General features: G+C 45.3%; 1 protein-coding gene and 1 pseudogene across 1 annotated transcript; both read right to left on the bottom strand.

Annotated features, from left to right (window-relative positions):
- Nucleotides 1-5367: 5367 nt before the first annotated feature.
- LOC142270266 (uncharacterized) lies at nucleotides 5368-17540 on the bottom strand (the record flags this gene model as incomplete). The annotated part of the gene is made up of 5 exons (XM_075332426.1): nucleotides 17264-17540; nucleotides 16955-17134; nucleotides 16750-16873; nucleotides 16553-16666; nucleotides 5368-7483 (listed from the first exon to the last, which is right to left on the bottom strand). Coding segments are annotated over exons 1-5 (2612 nt in total), but the record flags the coding sequence as incomplete, so codon positions are not given.
- LOC142270261 (hydroxyacyl-coenzyme A dehydrogenase, mitochondrial-like) lies at nucleotides 8252-15845 on the bottom strand (annotated as a pseudogene).
- Nucleotides 17541-21245: the final 3705 nt, after the last annotated feature.

Here is a 21245-nt window from a genome sequence, read left to right as displayed (position 1 = left end):
CTCGCAAGACTCCTTCCCTGGCTTTCAGAAGTCTTCCTTCCGGCTGTAACGGCCAAAACCCGGTTCTCCTTGAGCTCGCGGTGACTCTTCACTTATCCCAGAAGGCACTGGGAATATGCAAATTATCCTCGCAAGACTCCTTCCCTGGCTTTCAGAAGTCTTCCTTCCGGCTGTAACGGCCAAAACCCGGTTCTCCTTGAGCTCGCGGTGACTCTTCACTTATCCCAGAAGGCACTGGGAATATGCAAATTATCCTCGCAAGACTCCTTCCCTGGCTTTCAGAAGTCTTCCTTCCGGCTGTAACGGCCAAAACCCGGTTCTCCTTGAGCTCGCGGTGACTCTTCACTTATCCCAGAAGGCACTGGGAATATGCAAATTATCCTCGCAAGACTCCTTCCCTGGCTTTCAGAAGTCTTCCTTCCGGCTGTAACGGCCAAAACCCGGTTCTCCTTGAGCTCGCGGTGACTCTTCACTTATCCCAGAAGGCACTGGGAATATGCAAATTATCCTCGCAAGACTCCTTCCCTGGCTTTCAGAAGTCTTCCTTCCGGCTGTAACGGCCAAAACCCGGTTCTCCTTGAGCTCGCGGTGACTCTTCACTTATCCCAGAAGGCACTGGGAATATGCAAATTATCCTCGCAAGACTCCTTCCCTGGCTTTCAGAAGTCTTCCTTCCGGCTGTAACGGCCAAAACCCGGTTCTCCTTGAGCTCGCGGTGACTCTTCACTTATCCCAGAAGGCACTGGGAATATGCAAATTATCCTCGCAAGACTCCTTCCCTGGCTTTCAGAAGTCTTCCTTCCGGCTGTAACGGCCAAAACCCGGTTCTCCTTGAGCTCGCGGTGACTCTTCACTTATCCCAGAAGGCACTGGGAATATGCAAATTATCCTCGCAAGACTCCTTCCCTGGCTTTCAGAAGTCTTCCTTCCGGCTGTAACGGCCAAAACCCGGTTCTCCTTGAGCTCGCGGTGACTCTTCACTTATCCCAGAAGGCACTGGGAATATGCAAATTATCCTCGCAAGACTCCTTCCCTGGCTTTCAGAAGTCTTCCTTCCGGCTGTAACGGCCAAAACCCGGTTCTCCTTGAGCTCGCGGTGACTCTTCACTTATCCCAGAAGGCACTGGGAATATGCAAATTATCCTCGCAAGACTCCTTCCCTGGCTTGGTAAAGTATGTTGTAGCGTGTGACAGCGATGTGCAATTGCGATTGAACGAAAAACCGTTCATCACATGCACGTCATTCATTCCTGACGAATTGAACGTCAAGTTGTTCATCGTACCCGGGGTAGTACACATCGCAGCGTGTGACACCCCGGGAACGATGAACTGCAGCTTACCTGCGTCCTGCAGCTCCCGGCTGGCAATGCGGAAGGAAGGAGGTGGGCGGTATGTTTACATCCCGCTCATCTCCGCCCTTCCGCTTCTATTGGCCGGCTGCCGTGTGACGTCGCTGTGACGCCGAACGTCCCTCCCACTCCAGGAAGTGGACGTTCGCCGCCCACATCGAGGTCGTATGGAAGGTAAGTATGTGTGACGGGGGTTAATCGTTTGTGCGGCACGTTCAACAAATTGAACGTGCCGCATATACGATGGGGGCGTTGCAAATCGCATACGATATCGTATGCGAAATTGCAACGTGTAAAGCAGGCTTTATGTGAGTGAAATGGGACCCCCACTGATCAGCTGTTCTTGGTGCAGGTGGCCGGAAATTCTTATTTCTGAATCTGCTCCGTCCTCTGATAAGTGTCCGCGGCCGGGTACTCCACATCCACCTCATTGATTTTAATAGTAGACTGCTGCCACTATCAGAAGACGGAGCAGATCCATAACTGAGCACTTCCGGCCATCACCGACACGGCACCTAGAACAGGCAAATGGCTGGGGAGCCAGGTGCCAGACCCCGACCAATCAGTCATTGGTGACCTATCCTAAGGAAAGGCCTTCAATGTTAAAGTAGTGGACTATCTCTTTAATAAAGTCTTGTGCCATGTGACAAGTTAAAGGTCACTATGTTTTATTTATGTTGTTAGGAGCATTAAAGGGGTTGTCCAAGTTTGTAATGAGTCTGCAGTCACTCCATGTGTTACTCTGTGACTGCAGCCTTCTAAGTTCTCATAGTGTGCACACTGACAGTTTCCCAGAGTCATATAGTCCGCTGCTGCATTAACAGAGAACTGTCAGTTAACAACACGTTCTGCAAACCTCTGGGATTTTCCAACACTTTTGCCACTGGATTGTCCACCGGCTGTGACACCTCTGTGACATCCCCTTACTATTTTTGTGTGAAATGCCTACAGCTCTGCCTCAACTCCAGAGGTTCTGAGGCAAAATCATCACATATAAACAACAGAGAAAGACAGGCATGAAGAATATTTATTTACATATGTACCACCCCTGTGTCAGCAGCCGGGCTGCTCGGATCCGGATCCACGGTGGCTCGAGGGTTCTCCGGACCTGGGTGTCGTGCGGCCACTCGAGTAAAAGGGGGTGTATTTGAAGGGGATGATGTGGAAAGTTTGTGATGCCACCCACGGTGTGTGGTAAGGGGGAATACCACCACTGCTGATGGGAGTATCCGGTGGCGATGGAGTGGGCAGCCAGGTGTTTAACCCCTCCGTGGGTAGGGGGGAATGCCCCGGGACTCGGTGAAGGCGACAGGAGGGTGCCGTTGGGGGATAAGGGTCACTTGCGTACTCACTCAGTCTAATAACGCTGACACCGACAACTGTAGTAAACCAAAGTTCTGGACACCGCTGCCGCTGGGAGGGAGCACGCCTGGATCCCGTGCTTGTTGGTGTTGCCTGTTAGTCTGTGACCTTTGCTTGGCACCTTTGTCTTCTAGTTGGTCCCTTTAGTGTAGAACTAATCGGGTCCCGCTCACCAGTATGGCTAACTGGGTGAGCTTGCTCTCAAGGTTCACGCTTGGGATTTTCTTGATCGTGTAGTGGAAAGTTCTAGCCCCCTCGTTGTGCTAGTACCCCGATTTTGGAGTGGGTGGAGAACGGATCTTAAAGGCTCCGTCCTCGTCGGGTAAATTGTCAGGACGCCTGAAGCTACTCCCTGACCTAGGGTCACGTACCTCACCGTGCCCTGGCCCCTGCCCGGAGATGGCACAAGGCCGCCGGCTGTCCTCCTTGACAGTCCGTGCCCCTTGTCACGATCCCCTGCGAGCAGGGTTCCAGCTCCTACCAGGTCCAGACCAACGTCTGTCACCTATTAGTCTCAAGGAGCCGTGCTCCTAACCTCTCCTCTCGAGAGTCACTCCACAACTGAACTGCTCCTGACACTGCTGATCCCCCCTTAACCAACCCCCCAAGTGGGCGACCCTATTCCACTCAGGCCGTCCACTGGTGTGTCTGGTGGGTGTGGTGCAGAGTGTTCCTAAGATTTTGATTAGCTTGTTCTTGGCAACACCAAAGGTTAGGGATCGGTAACCAAGGAGGTGGATACTGCACAGAAGGGCAGATTGCACAGTACCCGGTGACGTCCTGATAGGCCTGAGCATCACATTCCCCCTTGGTTAAGCGTAGCTCATCCCCGACCTACAGGACATCAGAGGTTTATTTATTTTTTTTCAATTGGAAGAAAAAAGGGTAAAACATTTACTTACAAATACATCCCACATTAGGGAGGCTGGTTACTTAAATGTTACTAAACTTTATTAAGAGTTCATCTCCCAACGGTGGAACGCTACCAGTTTCAGTAGTAGCGGGGACTCAACCTGCTCTGTTGCAGCCCCTTCCTGCGACAGTCCAGTCCCAATGTCCCGGATCCCAATAACCCGCCACCCAAACAACCTGACCTCTGGATACCTATCCACGGGTCCATGACCAGGTTAAGGTCCCAGGTCTTGTGTTAGATGACTCTGGTTGGCACAGGAGGTGCAACTATGTACAATACACAAGTTCGTGTTGATCACGCCAGTCCTGTGAAAATGGTCCATTTTTACTATGTTTGTTATATATATATATATATATATATATATATATATATAACAAAGTCCATGTACCGGGTGTACACACTGTAAAGAATCTGGTTGCAAATTAGGTAACTTCTGCAGTAATTTAAACCCTGATTGACTATGCACTTATTCACTAACCTTTTCCATATGGAAAATAACAAACTGTGAAAAACAATAAACGAAAATACCAATACCTAACAGTTCTATGGCATCGTTAAACCACTGGTATTTTTCAACATTCTTAAACTACCGGGTCCCGTAGCCACGCCTCTTTACGGCCACGTACTACCAAGCTCTAAGCACGAGACACTGCTCTCTCAAATAATCCAGCACGGTCACATATTTTTTTAAGGTTTTACTGAACTGGTTAAGAAGGATGCTGCAGAGCTGGGGTCGTAGAGCTCACTCTTTCACTGTGAGAGTGATCGCTGAGGGTTGTGGGATCTCACAACCTGGAAGTTCCTTTTGGGGGACATTAGGGACACTTTTGGCACTGCATTATATTTAAAAAATTCACTAATCTGTGGCTCTTCACTGTTTTAGTAAATAATAAAAGCAGCGACAGATTTGTTATAAGCACTATTTAAGGGGAAAGTCATCAAACACATTGCACTAGAAACTGGGGGATATTACCCCTGTAACAGTGTCAGCAGCAGATCCCCCATAACAGTGCGTCATGACAACATTTTTGCTTCAATCGTTTTCCCTATTTTTCTCCTTCAAAACCTAGGTATGTCTTATGGTCCGAAAAATACGATGAGTTTAAAAAGAGAGAGAATTTTTCTTTCCCTCACCAATTCTTACTTGAGCAATTGTAGCTGATTTTTGGATAAACCCTTTGAATTATAGTACATCATGATGGCTTCTCCCATGTGACTCATCTGACAACAGGACCTGATTAATGATACAAAAAACATTTGGCAAATTCTGAAAACAAGAGAGGCTGCTCCGCTCTGGTGGTTTTCTGATTGTCGGCAAGACTTGATTTACCAGTTACACATTTCAATTATTGCAGCTTCTTCACATGTTTAACAAGATGTGATTTCTGACAATAACATTTTCCACATTCACAACATAAAAATGGTGTATTTTGTGTGATTTTTTTTTCATGGTAAACAAGACCTGATTTCCTAGTAAAACATTTACCACATTCTGGGCATGAAAATGGCTTCTCCACTCTGTGACATCTTTGATGAACAACAAGGTGTGATTTCTGAATAAAACATTTCCCACACTCTGAACATGAAAATGGCTTCTCCCCTGTGTGATTTTTCTGATGTCTAACAAGGTTTGATTTCCGAATAAAACATTTCCCACACTCTGAACATGAAAATGGCTTCTCCCCTGTGTGTTTTTTCTGATGTTCAACAAGCTGAAATTTCCGAATAAAACATTTCCCACACTCTGAACATGAAAATGGCTTCTCCCCTGTGTGTTTTTTCTGATGTCCAACAAGTTGTGATTTCTGAATAAAACATTTCCCACACTCTGAACATGAAAATGGCTTCTCCCCTGTGTGATTTTTCTGATGTCTTACAAGGTGTGATTTCTGAATAAAACATTTCCCACACTCTGAACATGAAAATGGCTTCTCCCCTGTGTGATTTTTCTGATGTCCAACAAGGTGTGATTTCCGAATAAAACATTTCCCACACTCTGAACATGAAAATGGCTTCTCCCCTGTGTGTTTTTTCTGATGTCTTACAAGGTCTGATTTCTGAATAAAACATTTCCCACAGTCTGAACATGAAAATGGCTTCTCCCCTGTGTGATTTTTCTGATGTCTAACAAGGTTTGATTTCCGAATAAAACATTTCCCACACTCTGAACATGAAAATGGCTTCTCCCCTGTGTGTTTTTTCTGATGTTCAACAAGCTGAAATTTCCGAATAAAACATTTCCCACACTCTGAACATGAAAATGGCTTCTCCCCTGTGTGTTTTTTCTGATGTCCAACAAGTTGTGATTTCTGAATAAAACATTTCCCACACTCTGAACATGAAAATGGCTTCTCCCCTGTGTGTTTTTTCTGATGTCTAACAAGGTCTGATTTCTGAATAAAACATTTCCCACACTCTGAACATGAAAATGGCTTCTCCCCTGTGTGAGATCTTTGATGGAAAACAAGATCTGATTTCCAACTAAAACATTTCCCACATTCTGAACATGAAAATGGCTTCTCCCCTGTGTGATTTTTCTGATGTCCAACAAGGTGTGATTTCCGAATAAAACATTTCCCACACTCTGAACATGAAAATGGCTTCTCCCCTGTGTGTTTTTTCTGATGTCTTACAAGGTCTGATTTCTGAATAAAACATTTCCCACATTCTGAACATGAAAATGGCTTCTCCCCTGTGTGATTTTTCTGATGTCCAACAAGGTGTGATTTCCGAATAAAACATTTCCCACACTCTGAACATGAAAATGGCTTCTCCCCTGTGTGATTTTTCTGATGTCTAACAAGGTTTGATTTCCGAATAAAACATTTCCCACACTCTGAACATGAAAATGGCTTCTCCCCTGTGTGTTTTTTCTGATGTTCAACAAGCTGAAATTTCCGAATAAAACATTTCCCACACTCTGAACATGAAAATGGCTTCTCCCCTGTGTGTTTTTTCTGATGTACAACAAGGTGTGATTTCCGAATAAAACATTTCCCACACTCTGAACATGAAAATGGCTTCTCCCCTGTGTGTTTTTTCTGATGTCCAACAAGGTGTGATTTCTGAATAAAACATTTCCCACACTCTGAACATGAAAATGGCTTCTCCCCTGTGTGTTTTTTCTGATGTCTAACAAGGTCTGATTTCTGAATAAAACATTTCTCACACTCTGAACATGAAAATGGCTTCTCCCCTGTGTGAGATCTTTGATGGAAAATAAGATCTGATTTCCAACTAAAACATTTCCCACATTCTGAACATGAAAATGGCTTCTCCCCTGTGTGTTTTTTCTGATGTCTAACAAGGTGTGATTTCTGAATAAAACATTTCCCACACTCTGAACATGAAAATGGCTTCTCCCCTGTGTGTTTTTTCTGATGTCTAACAAGGTGTGATTTCTGAATAAAACATTTCCCACAGTCTGAACATGAAAATGGCTTCTCCCCTGTGTGAGATCTCTGATGCCAAACAAGATCTGATTTCCAAATAAAACATTTCCCACATTTTGAACATGAAAATAGCTTCTCCCCTGTGTGAATTTTTTGATGTCTAACAAGGTGTGATTTACAAATAAAACATTTCCCACACGCTGAACATGAAAATGGTTTCCCCCTTGTAGGAGCTGTCTCATGTTCCATATCCTTTCTGTAACTTTTATTTTGATTACAATTCTGTGATAATTCGTAATTTTGGACTTGTTTGAAAAGATCAGATGATAAAGCTTTCCAATGAAGGACTGGAGGTATATCTGGGACAGCAGCATGCTCTTCATATGTATTATGTGTGATAGTTTGATCATCTGTTTTAAATTTTGAAGATATTAGATGTCCATCTGAACTCCTGATACAGTCATCGGCTATAAATAAACACAATGTTATTATTTTTTAATCATATAATTTCGAAAGTAGATTTAGTTTTTTAACCATAACATCAGAAATTAAATTAGGAAACAAATTATTCTGAATTTGTTTTTCAATTTCCAGATCTAAGAGTTACATCTTCGTTCTCTGGAATGTGCTACAGTAAATAATCTGATTGATTGTTGCAATGTGACTGTAGGATAATGAGGGACAGGGGGCTCCTATACTTTCCCTCATGCTAGGAGACCTTAGCTATCCCTAACCTCTGGATTACCCCTGAACGTGGAAGAAGGGGTAGGAGTAGGATGGAAATACAGATTAAGACAGACGGTAAAACCAAATTTCAGACACACCGCAAACTCACAGAAATAAACAGTGAGATACTAAGGAGAAAAGCAAGAGCAGGAAGGCAGAAATAACAAGGGTTAACACCACAACTGCTCACAGCAATAATGCACAACAACCACTAGTTTATATCACAACACCTCACCACACTTGTATAGGTAAATTATAGCTGGCGTTAATGGAATAGTCCAGCCAGCATATACAGAAGGGGAGCGAAAGATACTGGCTCCCCTACAGCAAGTAATCAAAGACATTAACAAGGAGCCCAGCAAAGAATAACTCTTGCTAGTTTTACTAAGTATGTGGTTCAACACCTGCGTCTCACTGCATTGCTCACAGACATCAGAGAAGTTAGCAGAGTGCCAGAATCTGTAATTTCCACAGATCCTGATACCGCCATGACAGTTGGCGATGGCTGCAACCGTCTGGTTGTGACATTGATCCACAACATAGACAATTTCAAAAAGGTTTTTTTTCGAAGAAGACAGATGCCAAATATTTAATGGGTTTGTCCGGGAGTGTAACATTGATGGCCTATCCTTAGGCTTTGTAACCAAAGCAGGTAGCAGGGTCTGTGCAGATAAACATTAGGTCTCCAATTCATCAAGACCGGCGATGTACAATGAAAATTGATGTCAGGGACTGGCGTAAGATTTCTGGCATAGGGAACGCCGCAGTTTGTTATGAATTAGAGAAGCGGTGGCATCACACCCTTCTTCTGGCCTAGCTCTGCCCAATTTGGCAAAGCTGGTTAAAATTGGCGTGAAACCTCCAAAAGTTGCACAATTTATTTTTTGTACATTCATTTATTATTGACTGTAGAATGGCTATGACGTATCAATGTTTGGAATCAGCGGTACAAAAGGATGTTGATGAAATAGAGAATCATGACTGTAAGGCACTAGAGTGTTAATAAGTGCTGAGAAAACCGTGCAATGTAAAACCAACAACGGTCATCGTAATCAAAGAAAACATGAGACTATAACAATATAACTCTGCAGTGCAGCCAGGCCAACCATCTGTCCTTATAAAATCCTTCTCTGGTCTTCTTTCCAAGCTTATTGAGCAATTCACTGGAGGTAAAAAAGGGGTTTTCTGGTTCCATCTGGTACCAACCATCAATGATGTATTTATGTATTTACTATTGTCAAGACCAACATAATCCAAAAGCTCAAAAGGACCCATTGGGTAACGGGCCCCCAATTTCATTGCAAAATCCATGTCTTCCTTGGATGCATGACCTCTTTCATGAAGATGCACAAATTCCATTAGGTATGGTACCAAAAGACGGTTAACAATGAAGCCTGGGTTGTGTTTACATGACACAGGCGTCTTTCCCATTGCTTTACTGAAGTCTATGAGAGAGTGACAAGTTGTTTGGCTAGTCATTGTTGTCTTTAATCAAATATTTTTTATTTTTCATTAAATATACAAAGCCAATGTCAAATTTTCAGCAATAATAAACATAACTACAAACTTTCCATTCCCAACAACCCCTCCCCCCTCAGCGTACATATTACCCACATCTATATAAAAGATTTCACATTTGTGCCTTTCAGTGACATATATTGGAATGTGTAGAACCAGGTATCCCTGCTCAGAGACCAACATCTCCCAGCCCTAATATTTATCCATACTGCAACCACGGATTCCACAGTCTATCAAAAAGTGCAAGTTGTTTCCTTTTCCCATATATACTTCTCTCCATCCAAGCAATATGATTAAGATATGCGATAAATTCCCCTCAAGTCGGTGGGTCCCCCTGCATCCAATGTTTGGCAATTACTTTCCTGGCCGCATACAGCAATCTGGCTATCACTATTTTAAAAATGTTGTCTACTCTGATTTCCTCCACATAACCTAGGAGACATACCAAAGGTTGTTTGGGAAGTTTGCATCTATAAGCTCCTTCTATTTTGTTAAGAACAGTTATCCAGAAAGACGTCAACCTGGGGCACGTCCACATCATATGGAAGATGCCGGCATCGTCTCCATTGCATCTAGGGCAGTCAGAGTTACTCCTCAGTCCCATTTTACACATAATTAGTGGGGATCTATACGCCCTATTCACCACATACAGATGGGACAATCTTGCTGGTTCACTTATTGATAATTTCGGTATGTACTCCAGGACACTTTCCCACACCTCATCAGTGATCCCGTCTATCTCTACCTCCCATTTAGTTCTAGTTCTTACTGGGTGGTTAAGCAAATATGTATGCAATAGATCCCTATATATAGTTGATATGATTCCTCTTGTGGGCACACTACTACACACATATTTCAATACTAAGTCGGCCTGAACCAGCAATGATTGTTTAACCCTCTGAGCCGCTACTGCATGTGCCATTCGTTTATAGTGGTAACACCCGGATGGAGATATCACAAATTCATCTTGTATTTGTGTAAACAGCTTCTAATGTCTCTGGTCTAGAATTTGCCACATATACCATATACCTTTACGTGCCCATTCCTTAATTTTGCCTATCTTATATATCTCAGAGCAGTTATCATTTTCCCACACCGGAGTGAATTCAGTTATTGCCGTAACCCCCCTCATCTGCTTGATCTTTCTCCAAATTCTGTTCATCAAATTAAGTGTAGGGTTTGTTTTCCCTTGTCTCCCAAATGATCCGTCCTCCAATCCTAACACCAATGGTCGTCGATGTAAAACATGCCCCAACAATCTAGATGCTGGATCCACCGCCACTAAATTCGCCCATCCCCTGAAATGTTTACTCTGAGCTGCCAGATAATATATTCCTGGATTGGGTAACGCTAACCCTCCCTCGTCCTTTGGTCTCTGCAACCTTTCAAGTTTGAGTCTGGCTTGTTTGTTCTTTTATATTAGAGCACGGAACATAGAATCAATCTCCTTAAAGTGACTCTGAGGGATACAGATAGGAGTATTGTGTATCACGTAGAATATCATGGGCATATTACCATTTTAATAAGGTTAATCCGTCCTATTACTGATAAATAAAGCTTATTCCAAGCAGTTATCTTACTACGCAGTTGGTTCAGCAAAGGGACTAGATTAATAGTGATGCAATTCCCAATTGGTAAGGATACCTGTATGCCCAGATATCTAAACTGGTCCACAACCCACAATCTGTTAACCTCATCACCCTAGGTAGACCCGTCTATTCCCGCGTCCACCTGGAAAAGGTTTGATTTGGTCCAATTTATAGACAGTCCAAAGATCCTTCCGAACCGTTCGATCACCTGCATGGCATGGCTCAATGATGCCCCTGGGTCTGCGAATAATAACAGAATGTTGTCTGCATAGAGGGCTATCTTTTCTTCTAGAGGGCCATATACAAATCCCTTTATGTCTCTGTTCTGCCGTATAGCAGCCGCCAGTGGTTCCCCCGCTAGAGCAAAAAGGAGAGGCGAGAGCGGGCAACCCTGACGAGTACCCCTTTGTAAGTCCACTGTGTGTGACAACATTCCATTAATTCTCACTTTAGCCACTGGTCTAGCATATAACAGCTGTATCCAAGATGTAAAGTTAGGGCCAAATTCCATATGTCTTAGCGCTTCCCATAGATACCCCCATTCCACACTGTCAAATGCCTTATGGGCATCTAACGAAGCTATCACCCTCTGTCCTGGATTGTCCACCGGTAGCTGCATGTTAAGGTATAATCCTCGTATATTTTTCGCCGTAGATCTACTAGGCATGACACCCGACTGATCTGGGTGAATTCGAACAGATATCACTTCGGTTAATCGATTAGAGAGTACTTTGGCCAAAATTTTAACATCAGTCGTTAAAAGTGAAATGGGCCGGTATGACTCGGGGAGTTTTGGATCCTTATCCTCTTTAAGTATTACTGTTATTATCGCCTCCCTCATAGACGCTGGCAGTGTCCCCCGCTCTCTTGCCTCCTCCAAAACATTCAACAAATTGGGTAAGAGTATTTCTTCCAGAGATTTGTACACCTCCACCGGCAATCCATCCACCCCTGGGGCTTTTTCATTTGCCATGCCATGCAAAGCTCTCTCCATCTCCTCAAGTGTAATTTGGGCCTCCAGACTGTGTCTCTCTGTCTATGCTATTTTGGGTAATGTCATTGTATCTAAGAAAATCTCTAGGTTCTGCTGTATCGACCCCCCTCTAGTGGAGTACAATTCCTCATAAAAGGCTGCGAACGTGTCCAAAATATCTTTCCCCTCCGTGACCAAATCTCCCGCTGTGGTGCGAATGCAGTGTACAAAGGATGGTTTTCTCTGGGCTGCCGTCACCACCGACAACAGGTGTCCCACCTTTTCTCCCTCCGCATAGACGTTCTCTCTGAAAAGCCTGTTTCCTGCTGCTTTCTTCAATAGCACTTTATTAACTTCTTCCTGAGCTGCTTTTAGCTTTTGCCTATACTCTGGTGTGGGCTGTGCTACCATCTCTGCTTCTGCTCCCTTCAAAGCCTCTAAGCAATCAATTTCCCCTTGTCTACTACGAGACTTACACTGGCAAACGTCTCTAAATAAAAGGCCTCTAAGGTATGCCTTCATGGCGTTCCAAACTACCAAAGGATCCGCACTACCTCTATTTAAGGCCCTGTCACACACACACACACACACACACACACACACAGATAAACCTTTGGCAGATCTGTGGTTGCAGTGAAATCATGGCCATATTGTTCCATTTGTACACAGCCACAAACCTGGCACTGATTGTCCACAATTTCACTGCAACCACAGATTTATCTGTGTGTGTGACAGGGCCTTAAGGGTAAAATATTCCAGCATCTCACTAGATATACCGTCCATGTCAATACAATTTAACCAAACCGGGTGTAACTTCCATTCTCTTGTTAGCCTCTCCCCCACTCCTCGTTTTTTAATAGATATCAGGATTGGACTATGATCCGATATTACTCTAGTCAAATATTCAACATGCGCAATCCCAGAATCCATCAGATCATTTCCCAAGGCCAGGTCTATACGTGAAAGCGTACCAAGGGTCGCGGAGTGACAGGAAAACCAGGTCACCCCCAAATTTCTTATCCTCCAAACGTCTACCAACCCCAATTCTTGGATAAAGGTACCAAACCCTGTCGCTCCATCACTTCGCGTCTCCCGTGATTTTTTGCTCCTGTCCCAATATGCATCTATGACATTATTAAAGTCACCGACCAACAAGAATGGCAAATTCCCCCATTTAGCCAAGCGCTCTCTCACCTCTCTAATTTTGGCACTAGTGTAAGGCAGCGGAACATATATAGCAGTAATGCATAGTAATTGTCCATACAACTTACAGATCACCATTACATATTGTCCCTCTGTGTCTATCCATGTCTCCACTTCTTCATATTGGGCGGATCTATGAACCAACATAGAGACCCCGCTAGCATAGGTAGAGAAAGTAAAATGATATGCCTTTTGCACCCATCGTTTGTTCAGTACATTCGTCGTTTCACTTGTCAAATGCATCTCCAATAAACACATTACTGATGGTCTCTGGTCTAGCATATATTTTATCATTGCATCTCTTCTACCTCTATCTGACAGTCCCCTTACATTCCAACATAATACTTTAATCTCCTCTCCCATATTGAATCACAGGTTATCTTTGTACAGGCATTTTGTCCCTCTGTACGCTGAGTCTTTCCCTTCCCTAGCCCTTCCCTAGCCCTCCCCAACTAAACTCCTCCACCTCCGATTTACATCTTTAACTCCCTTATGGGGAATGAGGTCTATCTGTCCTAGACCGGTCAACCTCTCTCCTCTTTTTCTCCCATACCAAACCTGTCTCATCCTAGTGAGCAGAACCCCCTAACTCACCTCCCGCCTTAACCATATTCGTTTTCATTTGCAAATTTCATATAATGTAAACAGTTAACCTGAAAATTTGAAAACTTAAATATTTATCAATCGCCGCTGAACGGCCATAAGAAAAAAGAATTATTATCGACCTCCTGTCATTGTCCAGCTTATTGTTAGTGAATTCCGCTGTCTCATCTAACACTCAGGAACAGGAGCAGGAGATCAACAATGATAACCCGGTAGAAAAAAAAAAAAACAAAAAAAAGGAGGTACTGTCTCTACAACAAAGATGGGCCTATGAAGTTTCCTCCTCTTCTAGTGTATGCAATTGCTTATGAATAACCAGTCTTGAATCCCAGGAAAATCACGAGATTGCAATATCGCTCGTAGCTAGCTTCTATCCTTCTCCTGTTGCTTGCGGGCTTCCTTGCATTGATGTCTATCCACTTCATGACTTCTTCCGGATCAAGAAAGAAGTGAACCTTCTCCAGTGCTACTACTCGGAGTTTTGCTGGGAAAATCATGGAGTATTTAACCTCCAGCTCTCGGAGTCGTCTCTTTACCCTTGTGAATTGCATTCTTTGTTTCAGTACAGAGTAGTCAGGGTATATAGCTACTGGGTGTCCATCTATTGTCAGGGTCTCCATATCCCGTGTCTTGCGTAGAATAATATTCCGGTCTCTGTAGTTAAGAAGCTTCGCCAGCATCATACGAGGTCCCTTGCCAGGTAGCTGCGGTTGCATTGGAACCCTGTATGCCCTTTCAATAGCGTATAGCTATAATCTTCTCTTTAAGTCACATTTCTATGAAGTCAGTAGGATTTCTTCCCTCAGCTCTTTCTGGGATGCCCACCAGTCTTATATTGTTCCTCCTGGAACGGTTCTCCAAGTCGTCTGTTTTTGTGGCCATCTCAGATATCTGCTTCTGGAATTTTCTCTCTGCTTTTTGTAGTGCAACTATGTGATCCTCAGCTGTCCCCACTCTTTCTTCCACAGCACTGGTTCTCATATCAGCTTTCTTCTGATCTTTTTTGAGAGTAGCTATATCTCCCTTTATTCCCAGCACCTGCTGGGTTAAAGTTGTGAGGGCCTGTTTGCAGAAGGAGACCACCTGAAATACATCCTTAATAGTGGGGTTCTTCTGTATTTCATCTGCTGCCTGCTGCTCTCCTGAATCCTCATCCTGTTTATCTTCCCCTGATTCTCCCCTTGCTCCTTCAGCCTCCTCCGGGTCTTCCTCCTCCTCCCGTTTTCTTCCACCATCTTACCAGGCTCCCCCAGAGGTTCCTCCGATTGCCTTGCATACTGTGCCAGCTTTGCAGCCGCTTCCATGCGGCGCTGGCAGGCTACGTTTGCCTTCTCTGGCTCCTCTCTGACCTCGGTGCCATCTTGTAAGCCAGGCACTTTCCCGGCTCCCACTTCCTTCTGCCGCCGCTTGGTCATCTCGCTGATTCAGGAGCTGGAACTTCTTCTGCTGGGAGTCGGGTCCTTCCCTTGTCCTCCGGTGCCACTATACCCGTCGGCCATGCGGTGGTTCCGGCGGTGTCACGGTGAGTCAGCGGGAGAGTGTCTCCTCGCGTGCGCTCACATCCCGGTCCAGGCTCCGCCCCCCAGTCATTGGTGTCTTAATGACCTCCACCAGCTTCATCATTGGATTAAAGAAATGCAGCCCTCCGAACTGATGCTGCCTAGTTGTGGAGTTGGCTATGTCAGCTATGAGGAAGTGTTGCTGGCAAATATGGTGTGTTCTGGTGCAAATTTGTCCAGTGTCTTCATTAGTGCATTTTTCACTTCCATGTTTTCTATTATGACTTCTACCACCAGATCATTGCTGTGCACCACGGCTGCTGGGTCTGTGCTTGTGCTGAAGTATCAGAGGGTTTTGCTGATGAATTGTGAATCAGCCTCAGGCTTGTCCGCAAACATCTTCTTAGTGACCATTTTCAAGCTGTCTTCAATACTTTTGGCAAACTTTTTCAAGATGTCATCAGTCTGGTCCACAAAAACAACAGTGTGTCTGTTTGCTGCAGCTACCTGCGCTATCCCGGCACCCATCAGGCCTCCTCTGATCACAGTCGCGTGCTTGATAGTCAGCTTGTTCGCAGTGGCGCCGGAGGCCATACATTTTGCTATGAATTACCAGTAAGAGGAGGCCATGTCTGCTTGTACTGCTGGGAGCTGAAGGACATGCGAGTGAGGTCACCACAGTGCACTGTGATGATTTAGTCGCACAATCTTTTTTCACAACTCTGTGTTGCATAAAAAATTGATTGAAAAGTGATTTGTCAGAATTCTGGCATAATTGCTTTGAAGAAACAAGGTCTAGGTGTCAAATCTCCTTTTGTCGGTGTCTCCAATCCTTCCAGGGTAGTTTCCCAGTAGTTCACATTCTCTAAAGCAATAATTTTATTAGATATTTTTTGTTAGTTTAAAAATTTGGTATTTAAGTGTGCGGCTGTAACTCTTTGTTTCTATTATTCAGACACACACACACACACACACACACACACACACACACACACACCAGCCTGTCTGCTCTTCAGCTTTAGACTCATGCCAGCCTGTGTCCTGGTCAGTTCTTTTAGACTCCTAGATTTAAAAGACCTTTGGATACATCATGTCACATGACTTCATAAAAGGTCCTTAAACAATCAACCTTAGAATACAACTGATGGGGATCCTAAGAAACTGGGGTTCCTGAGAAATTGCACAGTTTGACTCCTCCCAACGCTGGCCCTGACTATAACTAGGGCTTATTTTTAGGGAAACAGGGTGTTCATGAACCCTCTGCAGGTCTTTGAGTTGCCTTCATAACAACATAGAGAAGGGACTAGAAACAAACAGCAGAAGAAGCAGAAGCAAAGAAAATACAGCTGAAAAAAAACAGAGCAGAAAGCCTAAAAATGTAAACACAAAATTAGTGCAGAGAGTACATAAGTAGATATCTCTTACTGGATAGAGCTGGAGGAAACACATCCTGAGGAACATCGGGATCTTCTTGTTTACAGTCCTGTGGGAGAAGAGGACGGGAACCTCTCTCTGGTGTTGTCCTCTTACTGGATAGACCTGGAGAAGACACATACAGGGACTGAATTCATTCCTTACATACAGATAATTATAGGCCATGTGTATTTAGTCCTGTCAATTACCTGGTGATGTGAGGGGCTGGGAATCCTCCATCATGCCGTCCTTGTACAGATCTTTGTGTCCTTCTAAATACTCCCACTCCTCCATGGAGAAATAGACGGTGACGTCCTGACACCTTATAGGAACCTGACACATACAATGATACCGTCACCCCCGATCCCTTCATAGCGTTACTGTATAATGTCCCAGCATTCCCAGCAGTGTCACCTCTCCAGTCAGCAGCTCAATCATCTTGTAGGTGAGTTCTAGGATCTTCTGGTTATTGATGTCCTCATGTATCAGGGGGTGAGGTGGAGGCCACGTGATTGGGCTCAGGGGTCTTCCCCATCCCTCAGACACAGGGGCCTGACAGCGCTCACTAGAGGTCTTCTTCACTACTGTGTAATCCTGGTTATGGAGAGACACAGTAATAAATCTCACTACAGACATTTCCAGAGTCCTCACCTCTCAAGTTCTGTCCATCTGTTATTCCCATAGATAAGAATGATGTAATGTGACGTCATCAGAATCTCTCACCTCTCTAGTAAGCCGGAAGAGGATCTCTAGGGTGAGGTGTAATATCCTCTGCGCCATCTTGTCCCTGTCCACATCCATCCTTGATGGTTCAATTAGGAGAATTCTCTTATATAGAAGATCTCCACTGAGAGGATCTGATATTGTAGGGAACTAAATGGGGAGAAGATGACGATGTAACACAGGGCCAGATTAAGGTTGGTGGGGGCCCCTGGGCAGAAAGTTTGGTGGGGGCCCAATAATGTTAACATTTTTAGCCATAACAGTAGAGCACGAACTGTAGCATTAAGATATAAATACAGCACTTCAGTCTCACATTCCCCCTTCTCAGCATACTGTGCCCTCCATACTGTGCCCTCACACTGGCCACCATGCTGCCCCTTCTCTATACTGCCTACCTCCTTCACTATATAGTTACTATACTATACCTCTGTCTCACATTCCCCCCTCCTCAGCATACTGTGCCCTCCATACTGTGCCCTCACACTGGCCACCATGCTGCCCCTTCTCTATACTGCCTACCTCCTTCACTATATAGTCACTATACTATACCTCTGTCTCACATTCCCACTCCTCAGCATACTGTGCCCTCACAGTAGCCACCATGCTGCCCCTTCTCTATACTGCCTGTCTCCTTCACGATCCAGTCACTATACTGCACCTCAGTCTTGCATTCCCCTCCTCAGCATACTGTGTCCTCCATACTGTGCCCTCACACTGGCCACCATACGGCCCCTTCTCTACACTGCACCTCAGTCTCACATTCCCCCTCCTCAGCATACTGTGTCCTCACACTGGCCACTATGCTGCCCCTTCTCTATACTGCCTACCTGCTTCATTATCCAGTCACTATACTGTACCTCCGTCTCACTTTCCCCCTTCTCAGCATACTGTGTCCTCCATACTGTGCCCTCACACTGGCCACCATATTGCTCCTTCTCTATACTGCCTACCTCCTTCACCATCCAGTCACTATACTGTACCTCCGTCTCACATTCCCACTCCTCAGCATACTGTACCCTCACACTGGCCACCATACTGCCCCTTCTGTACACTGCACCTCAGTCTCTCATTCCCCCTCTTCAGCATACTGTGCCCTCCATACTGTGCTCTCACTTCTCTATACTGCCTATATCCTTCACTATCCAGTCACTGTACTGTACCTCATCTCACATTCTCCCTCCTCAGCATACTGTACCCTCACACTGGCCACCATGCTGCCCCTTCTCTATACTGCCTACCTCCTTCACTATCCAGTCACTACATGATACCTCCATCTCACATTCCCCCTCCTCAGCATACTGTGCCCTCCATACTGTGACCTCACACTGGCCACCATGCTGCCCCTTCTCTTTACTGCTTATTCCCCCCCACTATCCAGTCTCTATACTATGCCCCTCACACTTTTCTTTCCCAATACTGTCCACTTACAATTTTCTCCCACCATACTGCTGCCTCACACTTTCCAATGGTGCCCCCCTGATTGCTGTGCAGGGGCAAATATGCCGCATGCCCCCCAAAGGTACGCCCCTGTACAGTGTACAGGAGAATACATGACTGGTACACGCAGGGCCGGCTCCAGGTTTTTGTAGGCCCTGGGCGAAAGAGTCTCAGTGGGCCCCATCCACACATAGACATGCACAGATACATACACATACAGGCATACGTACACATATATATTTAAAGAGAAATTCACAAAAACACATATAAACAGACATAAATCTAGACACAGTCATATACACTGACATACATAGATACACATCATACATGCACACACAGACACATTTTTAAATTTTTATATATATTTCTCATATTGGGAAGCCGGCAACAGTCTCATTCACCTCCCCGCTTGTCTCCATCCAGCTCCGCCTGGGCATGTGTCTGTGCCACGCTGATTGGTGGCAGTCACTAACAGACATGGCCGCACATAGAGCACACTAACACTGTATATACATTACAAGAGAGGCTGGGGACATACACATTACTGGAGGGCATACATATTACTGAGGAAAGGGGTATATATCAATGGGGGGCATACAGCTCTAGAGGGGGGCAGTGGCTCTGAGGTGGGGGGGACAAACAGCTCTGAGGTGGGGGGTGACATGCAGCTCTGGGGGTATACAGTTCTGGGGTGGAGGGGGACATACAACTCTGGGGGAATAGTAGTATGCAGCCCCCATATTCCTCCATATAGTGTTATCAAGCTCCCATAGTCCTCCATATAGTATTATGCAGCCCCCATGTAGCACTATGTAGCCCCCATATTGCATTATGCAGCCCCCATATGGCACTATGCAGCCCCCATATGGCACTATGCAGCCCCCATATGGCACTATGCAGCCCCCATATTACATTAAGCAGTGCCCATATAGTACAATGCAGACCTATATAGCAGTAGGAACCTTCATGTCGTATACAGCCCCCATATAGCACAATGCAGACCCATATAGCATTAGGCACCCTCATGTAGTACACAGCCCCTATATAGCACAGTGCAGAGCCAGATAGCATTAGGCATCCTCACACAGTACACAGCCCCTATACAGCACAGAGCAGACCAGATAATATTAAGCACCTTCACATAGTACACAGCCCCTATATAGCACAGTGCAGAGACAGATAGTATTAGGCATCCTCATGTAGTATACAGCCCCTATATAGCACAGTGCAGAGCTAGATAGCATTAGTCACCCTCATATAGTATACAGCCAGTATATAGCACAGTGCAGACCCAGATAGTATTAGGCATCCTCACATAGTATACAGCCAGTATATAGTGTGTCGCCAGGGGTTAAGGGGATACCCAGAACCGGGCCAAGGGGTCGCTTCTGGAAAGGGGATCACGGTGTCGTGACCCGGTTTGTGCTCCCTGGTTCCACAATAAAAAGGGGGGTTATGTTCGTGACGCCACCCGTGGAATGTGATCAGAGATGACCACCGCTGCTGCAGAACCTCCGGGGTGATGGAAGGCAGCTTGAGATGGGACGGCTCCCCACGGGTAGAGCCTTTTCCCCGGGGCAGTATGTTAGTCTATGGGGGGAGTGCAGGACACGAGCACAATAAACAGGCAGACTCACGGTTTTGCAGTTTCTTTGTCTTTTACTGATGATGTTATTCAGCAGAGTACTGTCCACGGAGTCTGTGAGGGGTTCAGGGTTTCTCCCACCCAGCCGGGCCGTTTTGGCTTCCTTGCCTGCACTGTGTGTCTGTGGCCCTGCTGCTGCGTGAACTATGCAGCTGGCTCTGTGCTCCTCGGTACCGACCTGACAGGCAACTCGAGTCCTTACTAGTATGTTCCTGAACTCTGCGCTTGTTGCTTGTGTCTGTGGTACAGGTGAAAGATCTGGAATCTTCACTTCTCTGGTGGTAACTGTGCAGTATGTAACCTGCAGTCTCGGATCCAGCATCCGTTCTGTGTGCTCCACTGGGATGAACTCAGCAATGCTCTGTCTCCCAGGAATGTTCCTCTGTGTACTCTGTCTCCTTCCCTCAGACCCTCAGCTAGGCCTGGAATTGGTCAGTGGATCCTGAGGTGAGCTAAAGCCAGCTTCCAACCTGCAGAGATCCTGTCTCCTCAGTGCTCTGCACTGAACTTCCAAACTGAAACTACTTCTGACCATTTCCTCCCCCCCAGCAGAATGTACAGGGAAGCAGCTTGGTCTCCCCCTTCTGGCCAGGAGGTCTTGGTGTTGTGTGTGGGGAGTTAACCCTTTGTGTTGTTACTGTGGCAACCCTGGGGTGCCACATTCCCCCTTAGTGAAGAACAGTACTCCGGGACTGTGAAACAAACAAACAAGTTATCACAACAATTGTATATATACAGAGTCTCAAAAGGAAAAAATACAAAAACCTTAAAGCTCAAAAAGAGTCCAAAATGTTCAAAAATATGTAAGTGTTCATACAGTATAGTCTCTGTAGGTACTGGGCTTTTGGTCTTAACGTTGCAATTAAATAAACATTTCAATCAACAAACACTTCTTAAAGG

Source organism: Anomaloglossus baeobatrachus, unplaced genomic scaffold (genome assembly GCF_048569485.1).
Source record: "Anomaloglossus baeobatrachus isolate aAnoBae1 unplaced genomic scaffold, aAnoBae1.hap1 Scaffold_326, whole genome shotgun sequence".
Lineage (NCBI taxonomy): Eukaryota > Metazoa > Chordata > Amphibia > Anura > Aromobatidae > Anomaloglossus > Anomaloglossus baeobatrachus.
The sequence above is the reverse complement of the archived record's forward strand: the minus strand, read 5'-3'. Positions and strand labels throughout refer to the sequence as shown.